This window comes from Schistocerca nitens, chromosome 2, assembly GCF_023898315.1.
Source record: "Schistocerca nitens isolate TAMUIC-IGC-003100 chromosome 2, iqSchNite1.1, whole genome shotgun sequence".
Lineage (NCBI taxonomy): Eukaryota > Metazoa > Arthropoda > Insecta > Orthoptera > Acrididae > Schistocerca > Schistocerca nitens.
Window position 1 is genome coordinate 315,470,217 of NC_064615.1, and position 21,043 is coordinate 315,491,259.

General features: G+C 45.7%; 1 protein-coding gene across 1 annotated transcript in view; it reads right to left on the reverse strand.

Annotated features, from left to right (window-relative positions):
* Positions 1-21,043, reverse strand: part of LOC126236084 (ATP-binding cassette sub-family C member 4-like) — a 370,212-nt gene that overhangs the window by 267,979 nt on the left and 81,190 nt on the right. The window contains exon 4 of the mRNA XM_049945147.1: positions 6,596-6,800. Within this exon, the coding sequence (XP_049801104.1) occupies positions 6,596-6,800 (205 nt within the window). The remainder of the gene's footprint in view (positions 1-6,595; positions 6,801-21,043) is intronic.

The following is a 21,043-nucleotide window of genomic DNA, read 5'->3' on the forward strand; positions in this document are numbered from 1 at the left end:
CAGATAGTCGTTGAAGACCATTGTGACCAAAAATAAGAGGAAGTTAGGTGCAAAAGCCAGTGCAGAACTGAATGTCGCATTCGCGAACCCTGTCAGCACGACAACAAGAATGCCGCTCCACAAACAGGGTGAGCTTGAATTTCAAAAACACTAATCAGTGAAGAAAATGACTTTAAAAGGAAAACTTGGTGCCGAAGCTATAAAATATGTACTATGGAACAATGAATATAGTCATGTGGTCGGATGAGTCTCGGTTCACACCATTCCAGCCTCTGGCAGAATTTACGTCGCAAGAGTGAAACATGGCGGGGGTTCGGTGCTGAAAAAATGAAATGGCTCTAAGCACTATGGGACTTAACATCTGAGGTCATCAGTCCCGTAGACATAGAACTACTTAAACCTAACTAACCTAAGGACACCACACCCATCCATGCCCGAGGCATGAATCGAACCTGCGACCGTAGCAGCAGCGTGGTTCCAGACTGAAGCGCCTAGAACCGCTTGGCCACAGCGGCCGGTTTTGGTGATGATTTGGGCAGCCATATCGTGGCATTCCATGGGCCTCGTGGTTAGTCTGCAAAGTCGCCTTACTACCAAGGATTATGTGACCATTTTGGCTGATCAGATCCATCCCACGGTACAATATTTGTTCCGCAATGGTGGTGCTGTGTTCCAAGGTGCACGCCCCCTGTTCACACAGCTCGCATCGTCCAAAAGTTATTTTGTGAGGACGAGGATGGATTGACGTATCTCCCCTGGCCACCACAGTCTGTATGGTGCCTCTTACGTGAGGAAGACATTTTTACCAGTTTTAATAAATTATTGTCTCTTATTGGTGTATTCACGATAGTTAGGAAGTGCTGTAGTCCATAGCCGGCTATGAGTCGGAGAGCATTTCCCACGCTGGTTGGCTAGGTGACGAAGCGACCATATGTGGCGTGTAGTGGGGTAGGGCTCGGCGCTGGACCGTAGCAACAAGTGTCAGCCTGGGAAATATACATGACGGGAAGTACCGCCATCTTGGCGCTAAAGTCACCGATTTTGTTTATTTATATTTATTAATTAAAATCATTTACGACATCATGAATACTAGGAGGAGCCTCTGGATGTATAAAGCTATTTATCATAATTTTGCCTCGCTAAAATTCACACCCGTTCATTAACAAATGCATATCTTAGTAAATACGAACTTGATCGGAAATCCACGAACTGTGACGAAACCAGTAAGAGATACGGACTGCGCCCCAAAGTCGGCAGTCGGTGTTAAGAGCTCTTCCTGTCTTGTTCGATGGTAGCCATGTCCGCGGTTACGAGTAGTTTGTGACATGAGTGTTTCATTATTGATCTAATGGGAATAAAAGTGATATTACGGCATTCTGAATGTTAATTTCGAGTAAACAGAGACCCCAAAATTGATGGACACCAATTTCAGATTATTAGCTTCCACCGACGGAGACATCAAATGCGCCAATGAAGAATCTGCACGGGATGACATTTACGAGAGCTGCACCGCGCACAAGTAGGAGGAAATCCGACGACACGACCCACCAAGGCGGATCAAGGAAGGTCCGACTTACACTCGCAAATTCCGGGTGGAAATGCTGACCAGTTATACTGTACGTCACATATACCACCCTCTACGGAATCGCGGCTAAGCTGAGTAATAACAGTATCAGTTTAGAAGCGAGGGGATCTTGCAAGTCACCAGCTCTCGTAGTTTGAAGTCTATTTTGGAGAGAAGGGTGCGTAATCGTTATCGCCCTCATCACGTTGCCTGAACTAGCCACTGATATAGGATTTCCTTGAAAACTATGCAGGGCCTGTATTTATGCATTCCGAGACGACTGGAAGCTGTTTTGAATGCCAACGGGTTTCCTGCACCGTATTAGGTGTGGTAATGTGCTATGTTTTTGGTGTTTTCATATTTTTGTCCAGCCCCAGTACAATTCCGATGTGCCAGGTTCTGTTGTTCGCTTCTATATCTACATCTACATCTACATGGCTACTCTGCAAATCACATTTAAGTGTCTGGCATAGGGTTCATCGAACCACCTTCACAGTTGTCTATTGTTCCATCTCGTATAGCACGCGGAAAGAACGAACAGCTACATCTTTCCGTACGAGCTCTAATTTCCCTTATTTTATCATGGTGATAGTTTCTTCCTACGTAGGTCGGTGTCAACATAATATTTTCACATTCGGAGGTGAAAGTTGGTGACGGAATTTCGTGAGAAGATCCCGTCGCAACGAAAAACGCCTTTGTTTTAATGATGTCCACGCCAAATCCTGTATCATTTCAGTGACTCTCTCTCTCCCCTATTTCGCGATAGTACAAAACGTGCTGCTCTTCTTTGAACTTTTTCGATGTACTCCGTCAGTCCTGTCTGGTAAGGATCCCACACAGCGCAGCAGTATTGCAAAAGAGGACGGACAAGCGTAGTGTAGGCAGTCTCCTTAATAGATCTGTAACAGTTTGTAAGCGTCCTACCAATAAAACTCAGTCTTTGATTAGCCTTCCCCACGCCATTTTCTATGTGTTCTTTCCAATTTAAGTTGTTGGTAATTGTAATTCCTAAGTATTTAGTTAAATTTAAGGCCTGTAAATCTGACTGATTTATCATGGCACCGAAGTTGAAAGGATTCCCTTTAGCACTCATGTGGGTGAGCCCACACTTTTCATTATTTAGGGTCAATTGCTAATTTTAGCACCATACAGATATCTTTTCTACATCGTTTTACAATTTTTTTATCTTCTGGTGACTTTATTAGTCTGTAAACGACAGCGTCATCTCCAAACAGCCAAATAAGGCTGCTCAGATTGTCTCCCAAATCGTTTGTAGAGATAAGGAACAGCAAAGTGCCTATAACACTATCTTGCGGAACGCCAGAAATCGCTTCTGTTTTATTCGATAGCTTTCCGTCAGTTACTACGAACTGTGACCTCTCTGACAGGCAATCACGAATCCAGTCACATAACTGAGACGATATTGCGTAAGCACACAATTTCACTACAAACCACGTGTGTGGTACAGTGTCAAAAGCCTTCCGGAAATCCAGAAATACGAAATCAATCTAAAATCCCCGGTCAATAACACTAAGCATTTCATGCGAGTAAGCAAGACGTTTGTTACGAACATTTAAAGTCGTGTCGAACGAGGATGTCCAGCAGACTGTTACGGATTGCTTCATGCAGCATGTCAAGATGTTACACTAAACGGTATCTTCAATCTGCTGCATCGACGGAATGATTGCGTTAATGCTCACGGCGATTTTGTCTGAACGGCATACCAATTCTGAACGGTACGGCCATCGAGCGGAAACTTTTTGACCGCCACTTGTATTAATCAGTTACTGATTATCGCCGAGATGGCCAGTACCATTAAAATCAGGCCTTTGTAGAAAGTTGAATGTTTGCACGAGCCGCAATACGCTTGCAGGGTGCTGTTGCCCGCTAGGAGACGCCAATACCTAGCAACTGACGTCCCAGATTACTTCTTCCAGAATTGCTGCAAAAGACATAGTTACAGGGTAATTATTAAGTCGTCGAAACAATGTAATAAATCGATATAGGAAAACGACTAAATACAACGTGACAAATGATACAGTACAAACTCTATTTTTGTGTGTATGGGTGTGTGTGTGTGTGTGTGTGTGTGTGTGTGTGTGTGTGTTTTGCTGGCGCGTTAGTATGGAAAATTGCTGACAGGGGCGCCGCGAACTGTAGTTGCTGAAAATGATGGAGAACCGGGCGGAGAAACTATTTGTTGCTAGAATTTCCCCGTTGCTAATTGGTGGTATGTAGAGAGCTTGCCGTGGCAAGTTTTGCAAGACGAAACAAGAACACAAGAGCATAGTACAGTGGTAAAGGAAGTTCGAGGAGGATGGGTGATTGTGCGATGCGAAATGTTCAGGCCGACCGGGCGTGTCACAACAGACAGTGGATCGTGTGAGGGTCGTGATGTTTCAAAGTCCTTCAAAGTCGATCTGTCGAGCTAGTGCAGAAGTCAACATCTCTCAGCCAAGTGTGGAAAATCCTTCGTAAGCGATTAAGAGTGAAGCCATACAATTATGGAGTACAAATATGCAGAACTGTCTCGAAAATGGTGACTTCGCAGGTAAATTAATCTTCGGTGACGGAGCCATTTGTCGCCCTCTGAGGTGGTTCAGCCGACACAACACGCATTCGGGAGGTAGAGGATTAATATGCAACTGTCGAATGGGATTCCGAGAAAGATAACCCGTTCTGAGGCGTGTCCAACAAGACAATCTATGGACTTTTCTTTTTTGCTGGAGGAACTGTCAATGGTATCACTTAAACTAGACATGCTACTATTGTGGCTCATACCACGACTCGAATACTGATGATTTCAGCTTTCAAATAGATGACGCCCCTGGGCGTTTCCACGATTGTGTATGAGATTGTCTCAATGAGAGGCTACCATGTCGCCGGATAAGCCACGATGCGGTCGCTGACGTGGCGCTACTCGAATGGACACTACGGCAGCCGGACTTGACGCCTTGGGGTTTTTTGCGTTACATCAAGGATAGAGTAACAAATCTTCGGCGACTTGTGGCACCGCACTGCAGCAGCTGGTCTTACCATCACTCCTGAAATGCTGGTCCGGATACGGGCATAACTGGACCACTGATTAAATGTGTGCCGCATGACAAAGGGTGGACGCACAGAAAATTTATAACTAGTGTAAAAAAAAATGCTTTGTGAGTTTGTTTCCACGTACTGCATCATGTGTAACGTTGTACTTGGCCATTTATCTGTACTGTAATTCTTTTCAATGTTTCGTGAACTTCATAAATACTCTGTAGTGTCACTGCAAGGTGTCGACTGTTTTCTTTGGAAGTCGAAGTTTTAAACAGCGCCCAAAGCGAGCGGCGAGTCTCACTTCTTGAAAAACGTCAACAGGTGTCTCCGCCACAACTATAGCAAGATTGGGCAATATGCTCCAGTACTGTAGATGCTTAATTGTAGCAGTATTACGGAGTGCTGAAGCTTCAGATGATTAGAGACGACTCCCGGTTTCAACGAGCCTATCATGTAAGCACTTAGTTGCTTGCTTGTCATAACAACTTAATTAAGAAATACTCCGAAAGTACAACTGAAACGGAACATCGAAGTCATCCATGCTATCACTCAGGTAGTGCTTAAAGTTCTTCTAACACCGTATCATCATTTGACATAATCTCTTTCTCGCTCGTCTTCATTTTCTTGTACATTTCAGTTTTTACTGTGTGTGATTTTTCTGCTCTTGATCTAGCAGCTACAACCGTTCGAATAACCGGAACAGTTTAAGAACGCATTGCCACTCACGTTAATAAAGTGAGATTATTGTATCTATCTCAGGATTTCATTTGATATATCTGTTTCTTTGAGTCGGACTACACCTCCAGTTCTTCTCACTTGTACTTAAATTGTAATAGCAGCTTGACTATATTGTGGTTGATTAAATGAGAGGACAAGCTGAAATACGATTGGATTTCAAACAGTAAATTACACATTATTATGACAGGCCAAGTGACTTTTACTGAATGCTGCAGCACACTTTAGAGTTACACAGATATACAGCACTACTTTTCAGCATAGTCACCAAGTCTCTGCCAACAACGGTCGGAACATTCTATCAATCGTTCAATTTCTCAACGGTAGAAATCCGCTCCTTAGCCTCGGAGCCATTCGAGAGCCTCAGAGTGAACGTCCGCATAGTTGGAAATTTTTTTGCTCTCAGATGTTCCTTTAGCTTGCTGTAAAGATGGAAATCGCATGATGTAAGATCTGTACTCCCTTATCAATATCACCTATATCTGTGAGGTTTCCGTTGTACTGTTGCCACAATTACACTACTGCTGAAACGTTGCATTCGGTCTATACGCCACCAAAATTTCATGGTGAATCTGTTTGGAACGTAGACACTTTGCCCGCTACGGTCGCAGGTTCGAATCCTGCCTCGGGCATGGATGTGTGTGCTGTCCTTAGGTTAGTTAGGTTTAAGTAGTTCTAAGTTCTAGGGGACTGATGACCTTAGAAGTTAAGTCCCATAGTGCTCAGAGCCATTTGAACCGTACTGTCCCGCACTCTTCAGCTTTAGAGGTACACTAGTTTCCAGTTGTCGCGCCATTTAACTCGCACATTGTAATGCACTCGCTATTAGTACCACAGCACAACTGTGTCTGCAGGAAACCAGGAAATGTACCGACTGCTGACAATGCGCCATTCTTGTTGCGCAATTGTCTTAGCGAGAAACGACATGTGTAAGTCCCTACTTACATCAACAAGTACGAGAGGACGCTGCTCTCTGTTCCGCGATCGCAACTGAAAGTTGTGGGGCAGCTTTCTGTTTTAGCAAGAGCAAGCGGCGCTAGAGGAGTGTTTTACAAAACTGTTAAGAAGATATTTTTGTACCAGAAGTAGCTACAAGGGAATTTCACCATTTTAGTTTGTCACAGATGTTTCTCTTGCCGGCAGGGATTATAGACGGTTGGTGCAGAAAAGAAGCAATCGACGGCTTCCCAGAACAAACTGATCTCACAGATGGTCTTATGTACAGCCGCTGCCGCAGCGAAGCGGAAGCAGAGGGCTCACCTTGCGGTAGATAAGGCTGCAGCAGGCGACGCGGACGCGCATGCCGACGAGCTGCGCCTCCTTGGAGTTGTGGTGCCAGCAGAAGATGCGCACCAGCACGTTGGCCACCAGCGCCGCCGCGAAGCCGTACTCCTCGGCCACCGGCGGCCGCGCGCCCGGCGAGAACACCTTCACCACGCGGCCCACCAGCAGCGGCTGCGTCGACCTGCGGCACACAGGCAGTCACACCACAGTGTAGGCAGCGTCTCGGCACGCCGGTCACACCCTCTCTCAGATATCGTCATTGTTTACAGAGGATCCATCATCTCCAGTCCGACCAGCCACTTGGATTAAATAACATCCTAACTATGATTCATTATGTGTCCTATGAGCTGTCAACACACCATCAAGAATGGGTGATAATATCATTTATCTCTTGAAAGTAATGGAGAAGGTGTAGCATCTCAAACATAGAAAGCTTCCCTTAAATAATCGTTTCATTATATATAAAGTTTTGCATCACCTCGCTTCTCGCTTCCGAGGTTTTCCGGAACTTGTACAGAAAATTGGAATAGAGATCAACATAAACATCATTTCCGCCCTGAATGAGATTTTCACTCTGCAGCGGAGTGTGCGCTGATATGAAGCTTCCTGGCAGATTAAAACTGTGTGCCGGACCGAGACTCGAAGCACTCGCGGGCAAGTGCTCTACCATCTGAGCTACCCAAGCACAACTCACGCCCCGTCCTCACAGCTTTACTTCCGCCAGTACCTCGTCTCCTACTTCCCAAACTTCACAGAAGTTTGCTCATGAAAACCACTCATTGCATGTTGTACCAACATACAGCGAGACCTTCAGAGGTGGTGGTCCGGTACCTCTATACCCAGTAGCGCGTCCTCTTGCATTGATGCATGCCTGTATTCGTTGTCGCATACTATCCACATGTTCATCAAAACACTGTTGGTCCAGATTACCCCACTCCTCAACGGCGATTCGGCATAGATCCCGCAGAGTGGTTGGTGGGTCACGTCGTCCATAAACAGCCCTTTTCAATCTATTCCAGGCATGTTCGACAGCGTTCATGTCTGCAGAACATGCTGGCCACTCTAGTCGAGCGATGTCGTTATCCTGAAGGAAGTCATTCACAAGATGTGCACAATGGGGGCGCGAATTGTCTTCCATGAAGACGAATGCCTCGCCAATATGCTGCCGATATGGTTGCACTATCGGTCGGAGGATGGCATTCACGTATCGTACTGCCATTACGGCGCCTTCCATGACCGCCAGTGGCGTACTTCGGCCCCACATAATGCCACCACAAAACAACAGGGAACCTCCACATTTCTGCACTCGCTGGACAGTGTGCTTAGGCGTTCAGCCTGATCGGGTTGCCTTCAACCATGTCTCCGACGATTGTCTGGTTGAAGGCATATGCGACACTCATCGATGAAGAGAACGTGATGCCAATCCTGAGCGGTCCATTTGGGGTGTTGTTGGGCCCATCTGTAATTCGCTCTATGCTGTCGTGGTTGCAAAGATGGACCTCGCCATGGACGCCGGGAGTGAAGCTGCGCATCATGCAGCCTATTGCGCACAGTTTGAGTCGTAACACGACGTCCTGTGGCTGAACGAAAAGCATTATTCAATATGGTGGCGTGCCGGTCAGGGTTCCTCCGAGTCATAATCAGTAGGTAGCGGTCATCCATTGCAGTAGTACCCCTTGGGCGGCCTGAGCGAGGCATGCCATCGACAGTTCCTGTCTGTCTGTATTTCCTCCATGTCCGAACAACATCGCTTTGGTTCACTCCGAGACGCCTGGCCATTTCCCTTGTTGAGAGCCCTTCCTGGCACAAAAATATGGAGTTTACTGGTTTCATTTAGAACTAGCCAAATCCATCTCGTTCTTTAAACATCACTCAACGTCTACAAGCCCTATCAGGAACCCTCTTCTCATCTGTCCTTCCGGGTCCTGTCCTTCCTGGTGGAATGAGATGCTTAAAATTCTAGTACAAGGTCACATGACAGGTGTATTGTGTTGGAGTAGTATTAGCCTGCCTTATGATCCTCTTTTCACAGCGGCCTGTACATCAGGGGCAAATAAATGATTTTCAAACCCCTGATGTGCAGCCTGACCTGCATGGTAGGTATGTTGTGAGAGTAGTATGGGCCTGCTTTATTCAACTGTATTGGAGGGGCACATATGCCAATGAGCATGGCAGGGTAGAGGTTGAGATGGATAGAGGAGCACACGGACAGAGTGAGGGGAAAAGGAAAAATGCAGTGACTATGCCATTGGTTGTTGGTAAGGCGGGTACCAGGTTGAGATTCGTTGGGAGAGTCCTTAGAAAATGTAGTCCATCAACAAAGGAGGTGGCTTACAAAACACTTGTTTGACCTATACTTGAGTATTGTTCATCAGTGTGGGATCCGTACCAGATCGGGTTGACAGAGGAGATAGAGATGATCCAAAGAAGAGCGGCGCGTTTTGTCACAGGGTTATTTGGTAAGCGTGATAGCGTTACGGAGATGTTTAGCAAACTCAAGTGGCAGACTCTGCAAGGGAGGCGATCTGCATAGCGGTGTAGCTTGCTGTCCAGGTTTCGAGAGGATGCGTTTCTGGATGAGGTATCGAATATATTGCTTCCCCCTATTTATACCTCCCGACGAGATCACGAATGTAAAATTAGAGAGATTCGAGCGCGTACGGAGGCTTTCCGGCAGTCGTTCTTCCCGCGAATCATACGCGACTGGAACAGGAAAGGGAGATAATGAAAGTGGCACGTAAAGTGCCCTCCGCCACACACCGTTGGGTGGCTTGCGGAGTATAAATGTAGATGTAGAGTAGGAGGGGGACACACTCGAGGGAGGTGGCAGTTTAGAAGGGTGTGGGTAGTTGTATATGGAAGTGGGTGAGGCAGAGATGGAAAGTGAGAGGGGCAGAAGAATATGATAAGGAGGAGGAGGAGGGAGGATGATATGGTGAGAGAAAGGGGATTGAAGAAATAGACTAACAGAAGGGAAGGAGGAGATTAAGAGTGAGTGGTGAGGACCTCAGATGTTAAGTCCCATAATGCTTGGAGCCATTTTTTTTAATTGATCAAAAGACGAGCAAAACCATCACACATCAACTTTCCAAAAAAAAAAATATGGAGTTTAGTGGTTTCATTTAGAACTAGCCAAATCCATCTCGTTCTTTAAACATCACTCAATGTCTACAAGCCCTATCAGGAACCCTCTTCTCATCTGTCGCTCATGTACCAGGGGTGGTACATGTAACACTGTACTATTAGCTTCACTTTGATGGCATTTGTGTTTAATTGTTTAGTTAAAAGCCACAAGACAGTGGCCAATGAAAAGCATCCGTTGCTCAGTATGAAAGCAGCTTGTTCGTTTAAAGCACGCTACCATCACGGACAATTGGTGCCAATCAAATCCCATTTCAACAGTTCCTCCAGCGCCCAGGGAGTGACTGCAGGCGCTGGCGCCAACGTTGTTAGAGGGTTGGTAACATCCACACTTAGGCGGTCTCCTGAACGTGAGGCTAATTAGGGGAAATGCCTGGATGTAAAGCTTTTCTGGGGAGGTGCTGATGCGGACCTTCCTCGTGTGGGTAGGACGTAGGTAGAGAGCCCTCTGGGGGAACTGGAATTTTAGTGTATATGTTGTAAATAGTCTGGATATTCGTTTTGACATGTGATCTTGTACTAGAATTTTCAGTACCTTTTTTGCGGATTACTTTGTCAAAAACTTTCTCACAGTTAACAAAGGCAATGAGCGTTTCAGTGTTAAACTGTGCTTCGATCAAGTCACACACTGTTTCCGTGAATCATATACTATAATACTGAACAAGCGGAGTAAATATAACGTAAAATTCAAAAAACCTAACTACACGAAAGCATCGACTGTAAATTCTACCATTACAATTGTTATTGCTGTGGTGGAAGACGACATTACTTGGCCTGATACCAGTAGAGATGAGAAAGGATTGTTTTAACAATGACACTGCTAGTATTACATCAAAATAGTGGAGCAAGGATACAACGGTTGAATTAGGTTAACGGCAGTATACTTATAAGTTGCCGCCCGATTCTGAAAATTCCATTCGTTTTCGCGTTCTTATCAACGTATAATAGTCCACTTCTTTATTAAAATGACTGCAGAAAGAAGCATTCGATAAGTAAATTATTAGATTAAAAGGTAAGGATCAAGATGATGCAGCAAGCTAAAATGGAGTGTATCCGTCAAATATACAGCATTGGAAGTTTCGGCAGCAACATTTACCTCAGAATAAAGTTGCTGTTTCGTAGACCAGAGATTACGAGCATGGGTGAGAGATTTATATGTGCAGTTAGAGTGTGTCTGCTCTCGCTAACGTTTACTGAACAACGCAAGTGTGATATTTGTGCTTACGATCACATAAGGATGCGTCAAATTAACAAAGTATACTGACTTAATTACTACGTCGTCGAATACCAAAATAAAGAAATGGAGGGGCGGGAGACTTGCCATTTTCTGATAATAAGGAATAATGTTAAACGTCGCAACTGGTTCAGAAAGTAATTAGGAAATATTTGGGCCAAAGAAGGTGCCAAGAGCCGTATGTAAGCGATTCGTCACCACTTTATATTTCAAATCGGATGTGACAATAATTGTCATGATATCCTCGCAACAATGTGGGAAATGTAGGCAAATGTATGCGAAAGATGCGGTTTCGCCAGGTTTATGAGTAGTGCACCTAGAAATTTCGTTACATAGGAAACAGACGATAAATATTTTAAATACAGCCGCTTAACTGCTGTCAGCAACTTTTTCTTCTTACAAACGAATTTTGGATTAATTTAATTTCAAAATGATTAAAAATCTATTAAATAGCGCGAGCTGTTCCCGATTGTTTCCATGGTAGTTAAGTACATGGCGTTGCCCGGATATGTATTTATTCCAGTTTTCTATTAGTCCACCTCCTCCTTCACACCCTTTCTGTCCAACTCCTCCACCCACCCCCTCTCTCTCTGTCTCTCTGACCACCTCCTCCACCCCACCCCCACCACTCTCTATCCATCTTCTCCTGCTCCTCTTCCTGTCCATCTTCTCCTCTCCCTCTCTCTATCTACTCCCTCCCCACCCTTGAGTCCACCTGCTCCAGCCCCTGTGTCCATCCACTTCTCCTCCCACCCTGTTCGTCTCGTCCTCTTTCCTTTTCTGTTCCTCTCAAACTTTTCCCTTTCTCTGTCCATTTCCTCCTCTCCCTTACTCTGTTCATCTCCTCCTTCCCGTCTTTCTGCCTATCTCTTCCTCCCCCTGCTTCTGTGCATCCCTTCCTCTTCAATTTCTTTCCCCTAATCTCGCCACTCTCTGTGCATTTCCTCTCTATGTCCATCTCCTCCTCCCCCCACCCATCTCCCCCTTCCCCTTCGCTGTCGGTCCATCTTCTCCACCCCTCCTCTCTTCCCGCGTTATCAAACTCACCCCAATAAGAGGCTAGCAGCTCTTACCACCAAAGTATTTTTTTTCTGGATCGTAACTAACATGTATACCAAATTTGGTTGAAATCGTTACAGGAGGTTTAAGTTGAGCTTTTTACCTACGGGTTTGCCCACGTACGCACATCTCAAATATCACATATATTTAACAGATTTTGCACCAATTTCTACACATATTTTTCCTGTTTCTCTAGCGATTTTCATCCTGCAGTTTCATTTTCAGGCAGCTCAATGTTTATGAGGTCGTATCTTCTGAACTATATGCTGTTCAATGATATAATTTTGCAGGTGCCACCAGTGGTACATGTACCTACTGTCTGCGAAATGTGCTGTGAACAGAGTTAGTAGTAAAGAAGTCGTAAATTAAAATGTTATGCATGATGAAGTAGTTTTTCACGCATCTCAGTAATTGATGTCATAAATCCTGAACTACATGTCGTACAATGATATATTCTGTAGATACATTCAGCGGCACTTGTGCATACTGTCTGCTAAAACAGTAGTGAATATCATTAATAGCAACGAAGTAATAAATTTAAACGTCATGCATCATGCGGCAGATTTTCACGCTTCTCAGTGTTTATGGCATCACGTCTCCTGAACTATTTGCCGTACAGTGGCATAATTTGGCTGCTACACTCACTGGTATATTTGAATACCGTCGGCAAAATTGTCACGAATACGGCTAGTAGAACAGAAGTAACAAAACTTCATGCTTCATGCGGCACTTTTACTCCATGAACAGCGAAAATGTCGTAAGCGATAAACTTTTTCCTTTAATCATTTTGCGGTTTCCAGAGAGAATAAGTTTCGTAAAGGTTTGAAATTAGATGTACAATTTGTTGCAAGTCACTAAGTGCTCTCGTTCTCAAATACTGGATGACTAAAGTATGGTCATTCGCGCGTCGCGGGCTACACTGCTTTTTCGCCCTCCGTCCCACCCCTTCGACAGGTAGGCTTTTCTTTTCCCTACAGTGATTCTTTCCAGACGGCAGATATGTGTACCAAGTTTGATTGAAATAGGTCCAGTGGAACATACATACATTCACATATACATACGTACATCCATTTTATATTATGTATGGCTGTACGGGCACTACAGTAATAATCATGCTCAAGATAAAAAATTATTACCATTATCATTAACTTCATTTATATGTATACATAAAACACCTCTGTTACCCATTCTCAGTCTCTGGCCCGAAAAATAATAAGAAAATTACGGTGAACAAGAACTTTAACAACCTATTTACAAAGTTAACCGGTAAAGCTAACAGATGGCACTGTTTAAACAGCTGGAACTTGTAGGCGAGGTTAATTAACGTTGAAATATTTACATATTGATATCTCTTGTTGACGTTTCTTGTTTACACTCACTCCACTGCGGGCTTCTTGTTCGTGGCTGTTTACACTGCAGCTTCTGTTCATAGGTTTATACGGTAAACAATACTCAGAAGGAAACAGTAATCGTCAGATGAGTTACCTCAAATCAACAGCTGAACAATGTTAGAGAAGTAGAAACGATGTCTAGTAGTATTGTACCAACATGACAAATAACGCTGAAGTCTGAAGTCACACTGAAAAGTGAGAAAAGAAATTTGCAACAATTAATTGAGACTAGCAGAAAAGACAGTAACATTTTCAAAGGGTACTAAATGGGTATGAAGAAAGGATACCAAAGTTGCTGAGTGGAACAGATTAAATTTATCCATGAAAGAAGACGCTTACAGAGTTCGAGCGTTTCTTGTGAATTGTAGTATGGGACGAAGGTGGGATTTACAGAAGACCTAGGAAGATCCAACGATGAGGGGCACATTTCGTCACCGAATAGTTCAGCAACGGTGAGAGCGCTACGGAGATCCTCAACGAACTCCAGCGGCAGACGCTACAAGAGAGGCATTGCGCATCAGGGTGGGTTTCACTTCTGAAGTTCTTAGGAGAGTACGCTCCGAGAAAAGTCGGGCAACATATTATTTTCTCCTACATAAAACTCGCGAAATGGCTACGACGAGAAAATCAGAGGTATTAGAACTCAAGTAGAGGTTTACCGGCAGTGGTGCTTCCCACGCACCATTCTCTAACCGAACGTAAAGGAAACAGATTATAATGGTGCCATGAGCACTCTCCGCCAGACACCGTAACGTTACTTGTGCAGTGTAGTAGTCAACGTAGAAAGCCATTACACGAAAGAATCCTTGCACATAAACAGAAGGATAGCATAAGTTATAACTATAGCAAACATTCTAATAACAACGATGGATAACCATTTAAAGTGCCCTATAAAATAAACTGTCTTTTAGGGTAAAATGTGGCATTTTTTTATAACGTTCATCCAACATTTCCATTAGTGTTATCTAAAACATGACTCCTCCGCTAATCCGAATAAGCAAGTCTCCCCATGACGTTACAGAACACTTAAGGTGTGATAAGCAATACGATACCGTACGTAGCTTTACTTATTTGCTCCTGTACAAGCTTCTATAAAGTTTGAAGGTCGTCGATATCAAGTCAAGGAACGTTAATGACTTCAGAAGTAGTTTCCGAACGTACAATATATTGTAATTTGACTTTAGATGTAGCTTCTGTCTTAAACAAACCTATCAATCACAGCACTAGCGTATCAGCGTAATAAAAGAGCGTGACTTGCATATATTATTTAAACGTGAGCCACAGAATTCCGAATAAAAGTGCATCTAACTGTTAATTATGAGTATTTACACGTATGCAACTTGAAAAAACATAATACCTAGAGAAATTATTTTTTATACAGGGAAGTTGTAGCATTCAAAATACAGTCGAAAAAAGCATAATGATGATGAATATATGAACGAATTACACCAATTCCTGTTGGGTAAAAATGAAAATGCGGATCGAATAAACCAAATTTTAAAAAATGTATTGTAGCTGTAGTTATTTTTTCAAATACACTCCTGGAAATGGAAAAAAGAACACATTGACACCGGTGTGTCAGACCCACCATACTTGCTCCGGACACTGCGAGAGGGCTGTACAAGCAATGATCACACGCACGGCACAGCGGACACACCAGGAACCGCGGTGTTGGCCGTCGAATGGCGCTAGCTGCGTAGCATTTGTGCACCGCCGCCGTCAGTGTCAGCCAGTTTGCCGTGGCATACGGAGCTCCATCGCAGTCTTTAACACTGGTAGCATGCCGCGGCAGCGTGGACGTGAACCGTATGTGCAGTTGACGGACTTTGAGCGAGGGCGTATAGTGGGCATGCGGGAGGCCGGGTGGACGTACCGCCGAATTGCTCAACACGTGGGGCGTGAGGTCTCCACAGTACATCGATGTTGTCGCCAGTGGTCGGCGGAAGGTGCACGTGCCCGTCGACCTGGGACCGGACCGCAGCGACGCACGGATGCACGCCAAGACCGTAGGATCCTACGCAGTGCCGTAGGGGACCGCACCGCCACTTCTCAGCAAATTAGGGACACTGTTGCTCCTGGGGTATCGGCGAGGACCATTCGCAACCGTCTCCATGAAGCTGGGCTACGGTCCCGCACACCGTTAGGCCGTCTTCCGCTCACGCCCCAACATCGTGCAGCCCGCCTCCAGTGGTGTCGCGACAGGCGTGAAGGGAGGGACGAATGGAGACGTGTCGTCTTCAGCGATGAGAGTCGCTTCTGCCTTGGTGCCAATGATGGTCGTATGCGTGTTTGGCGCCGTGCAGGTGAGCGCCACAATCAGGACTGCATACGACCGAGGCACACAGGGCCAACACCCGGCATCATGGTGTGGGGAGCGATCTCCTACACTGGCCGTACACCACTGGTGATCGTCGAGGGGACACTGAATAGTGCACGGTACATCCAAACCGTCATCGAACCCATCGTTCTACCATTCCTAGACCGGCAAGGGAACTTGCTGTTCCAACAGGACAATGCACGTCCGCATGTATCCCGTGCCACCCAACGTGCTCTAGAAGGTGTAAGTCAACTACCCTGGCCAGCAAGATCTCCGGATCTGTCCCCCATTGAGCATGTTTGGGACTGGATGAAGCGTCGTCTCACGCGGTCTGCACGTCCAGCACGAACGCTGGTCCAACTGAGGCGCCAGGTGGAAATGGCATGGCAAGCCGTTCCACAGGACTACATCCAGCATCTCTACGATCGTCTCCATGGGAGAATAGCAGCCTGCATTGCTGCGAAAGGTGGATATACACTGTACTAGTGCCGACATTGTGCATGCTCTGTTGCCTGTGTCTATGTGCCTGTGGTTCTGTCAGTGTGATCATGTGATGTATCTGACCCCAGGAATGTGTCAATAAAGTTTCCCCTTCCTGGGACAATGAATTCACGGTGTTCTTATTTCAATTTCCAGGAGTGTAACTGTCACGAAACTTAACCACCATTATCATGGGTAGCATAGCACGTCTGTTGCCAGAACTAACAAAGAAGGTACAGTGAAGCTGATAATTCGTTATTTAAGACCTGATACAGTTAAAAATGAATTTAGATGAGGTATAAGAAGCCTGCTGATATAACTAAAAATATTCTGCAAGCAGAATTTTTTCTCTGGTTTACACTGGCTTCAATATACAACGATGGTTCTAAGAGGCACACCAGAGTGCAAAATAGGAGTTACTTCATCAAAGTTTCGAACTCCAATGATTTCGGGTTATCTCGCAATGTGTAAAGATGAATGAAAGCCTTAATTCACCTCATAGACGACAATTACGAATTTTTGCGCACCTCATGACAATTGACCCCCCCCCCCCCCCCCCCGCCCTTCACACACACAAACACACACGACGCTTAGGAGGGACACTGACATCCGCTTTAAGAATGTTTTTGTTTCTAATGGGAGAGAGAGCAGTAGTTGATAAACAGTAATTGTTTGTGCTGTCTCTATCTACAAACTGCAGAAACAAAATTGTATATACGGCTCTCCCTCCCTCTAGAGAGCTGTAGATACAATTTTGTTCTCGCAGTGTGTAGCTAGAGACAACACAAACAATTACTGTTCATCAAGGGTTTTTCAGCGACGCCCAGTGCCGACGGAATGCGTCTGTCTGATTCCCATTACAAATAAAAACATTCTTAAAGCGGAATTTTATCTGTCCATTCGTCCAGGCTAGTGTAGTGCGATATTTGTTTTATCGATATTTTTTAACAAAGATAGTAAAACCTGAAGAATAAACACTCTTCTAGCAGCGACTGACCAGCGCTGCTGCATGGCAGTGGCAATCAGCGCGATCAGGGCACTGCTCAGTCGACGCTGGAAGAATGGTTAGTGTTCGTGTTTTACTGTCTACATTAATCCTGTCTACAGTAATATCGTATCTCGATAAATCGAATATCGCACTAGGCTAATTTGGAATTGCTCTGTCAAATGGGCACGGAAAATTGCGCTTTAATAATCATTTTGTTTGTTACGTGAAACAAACCGACGCCTGCTATCGATAATGGCGTCGTATGAAACGCTTGATGAACAGTATTTGCTTTTCCTGACTCCAGCAACACACTGCAAATACGAAATTGCTAATATCTGCCGAAACACCAGAGGAAATGCGGCTTACGGCTCTTAGGAGGGACACACTACGTTAAGTATATACGGGGTGACAGTTATTGAACTGTATGAAGTAAAATCGTCATAACTCCTGAAGGGTTTGCTTTAGGATTGCACAGTTGGCTGCTTGTTGTCAGCCATTTGCACTTGACGGGTTCGTCAATAAGCAAAACTGGCGCATTTGGGAGACTGAGAAGCCGCATTTCGGGATCGAGAAGTCTCTTCACCCTCAACGGATGACTGTGTGGTGTGCAATGTCCAGTCACAGAATAATCGGTGCCATATTCCTTGATGACACGGGGACTGCCGAACGGTACTTGAAGGTTTTGGAAAGTGGTCTCATCCCCATTATCCAAAGTGATCCTACTTTCGACGAGATGTGGTTCATGCAAGACGGAGCTCGCCCCATCGAAGCAGGAAAGTGTTAGATGACCTGGAGGACCACTTTGGGTCCGCATTCTGGCTCTGGGGTAGCCAGAGGCCATTGACAGGGGTCTTGATTGGCCGCCATATTCTTCGAATCTGAACGCAATCCGACTCCTTTTTGTTGGCCCGGCCCGGTTGGCCGTGCGGTCTAACGCACGGCTTTCCAGGCGGGAAGGAGCACCTGGTCCCCGGCACGAATCCGCCCGGCGGATTTGTGTCGAGGTCCGGTGAATCGGCCAGTCTGTGGATGGTTTTTAGGCGGTTTTCCATCTTCCGCGGCGAATGCGGGCTGTTTCCCCTTATTCCGCCTCAGTTACACTATGTCGGCGATTGCTGCGCAAACAAGTTCTCCACGTACGCGTACACCACCAATACTCTACCACACAAACATAGGGGTTATACTCGTCTGGTGTGCGACGTTCCCTGGGGGGTCCACCGGGGACCGAACCGCACAATAACCCTGAGTTCGGTGTGGGGCGGCGGAAGGGTGAAGTAGATTGCGGTAGTCGTCGTTGGGTTGTGGACCACTGCGGCTGCAGCGGAGACGGAGCCTCTCCGTCGTTTCTAGGTCTCCGGTTAACATACAATACAATACAACCCAAAAACCATTGTTCAGCTGAAAAGAGCCATTCAGGAGGTCATCGACAGCGTCAGGCAGAATTTCGCTATCCGTCCGTGCCACATCATCGCCAATGATGGCAGCCATATCGAATACGTCACAACCTAAATCTAAATATCTGAAGTGACGTTTACATGTTGAATAAAGTGTGTGCACTCCGTAGTTTGAAACTAATTTGCGTTTTTTTCATGTTGTTCAATAGTTGTCAACGACTGCCTGAAAAAAAATAATAACTGAACCCCCAGAAGGCAACGACGAAATGAAATTTCACGAATTCAGAAAGTGTGTGATGTTGTTTCTGTAATTACAAAATCGAGTCAAAGTTAAAAACAACTTGGCAGTATGAGCCCACTCATCAGTATGGCGTTGCACCCCTTCTGGCCTAGATGCATGCACTGATTCAGTTGGTATTGTGTCACAAAGTCATTGTATTTTTTCCTGAGGCAAGCTGGGCCACACCTGTTGTAACTGGTCCTTGATATCACCGACATTGGCACTGGGACGGAATTGGCGTCCGATCTTAGCCACACATGTTACGACGGGACAGATCTGGTGATTTTGTTGGCCACGGGAGCGTCTCAATACAACACAGACAGTTCATAGAGACAAGTGCTGTGCGTGGACGAGCATTGTCTTGTTGAAAAATGGCACCATGATACTGTCTCATGAGTTGTAACACAGGAGGACACAAAATGTCCGTGACATACCATTGTGCGTCAAAGTTCCCTCCATCACTACCAGCCATGACTTGAAGTCAACCCATGCTCCCGCACACCACGATGCCACCAGTAACACAACTGTACTGCGCCTCTCCCAAACAACGGATGAATGAGACCTTTCCGCAGGTCGCCGCCATACTCAACGACAGTGGTCACTAGGCGAAGTGCAGAACTGCAGTTCACCGCTAAACACAATACTGCGTTATTCATCAGCACTCCATGCTTGCTCGTCACGGCAGCACTCTGAACACAACAGTCTGTGTTGTGATATTAACGGCAGCCCACGCACGAGATGATAATTCCTTAGGCGGCTGCTGCTAGTCTTTGAACAAAGATATGGGATGACGCAAAATGCACCTCGATTACCTGTTCTCGGATGACAGGGGCACAATGAAGGAGCTACGACGTGCTTCGTACAGAATGCTCCGATCCTCCTTTGTGGGGGTCAGACATGGTCGACCTTGACGACGAGTGCCCTCTCGTTCCTATGCAGTTCAATAACGGGCCACTGTCACATCCGAACACCCCACAAATCTGTATATTCGACCACCCGGCCAAATAAAGACCAACAACGAGACCCCTTTCAAACTCTTTCAGGTGCTGACAGAGCTGTCTCAGAGACTTTCTGCACTGGGGGACTAGGCGTTGTGCTGTCCTGATGCTCGTATCGTCATAATTGACATCCCACTCTTGAGATGGCTATATGGATACGACCCGGATGCTACTTAAGAAAAAAAATCTAACGCAGTTCACGCTGCTTATATACGCTACTGGCCATTAAAATTGCTACACCACGAAGATGACGTGCTACAGACGCGAAATTTAACCGACAGGAAGAAGATGCTGTGATATGCAAATTATTAGCTTTTCAGAGAGTTCACACAAGGTTGGGGCCGGTGGAGACACCTACAACGTGCTGACATGAGGAAAGTTTCCAACCGATTTCTCATACACAAATACCAGTTGACCGGTGTTGCCTGGTGAAACGTTGCTGTGATGCCTCGTGTAAGGAGGAGAAATGCGTACCGTCACGTTTCCGACTTTGATAAAGGTTGGATTGTAGCCTATCGCGATTGCGGTTTATCGTATCACGACATTGCTGCTCGCGTTGGTCGAGATCCAATAACTGTTAGCAGAATATGTAATCGGTGGGGTCAGGGGGGTAATACGGAACGCCGTGCTGGATCCCAACGGCCTCTTATCACTAGCAGTCGAGATGAAAGACATCTTATCCGCATGGCTGTAACGGATCGTGCAGCCACGTCTCGATCCCTGAGTCAACAGATGGGGACGCTTGCAAGACAACAACCATCTGCACGAACAGTTCGACGACGTTTGCAGCAGCATGGACTATCAGCTCGGACACCATGGCTGCTGTTACCCTTGACGCTGCATCACAGACAGGAGCGCCTGCGACGGTGTACTCAACGACGAACCTGGGTGCACAAATGGCAAAACGTCATTGTTTCGGATGAATCCAGGTTCTATTTACAGCATCGTTATGGTAGCAACTGTGTTTGGCGACATCGCGGGGAACGCACATTGGAAGCGTGTATTCGTCATCCCCATAGTGGCGTATCACCCGGCGTGATGGTATGGGGTCCCGTTAGTTACACGTCTCGGTCACCTCTTGTTCGCATTGACGGCACATTGAACAGTGGACGTAACATTTCAGATGTGTTACGACCCGTGGC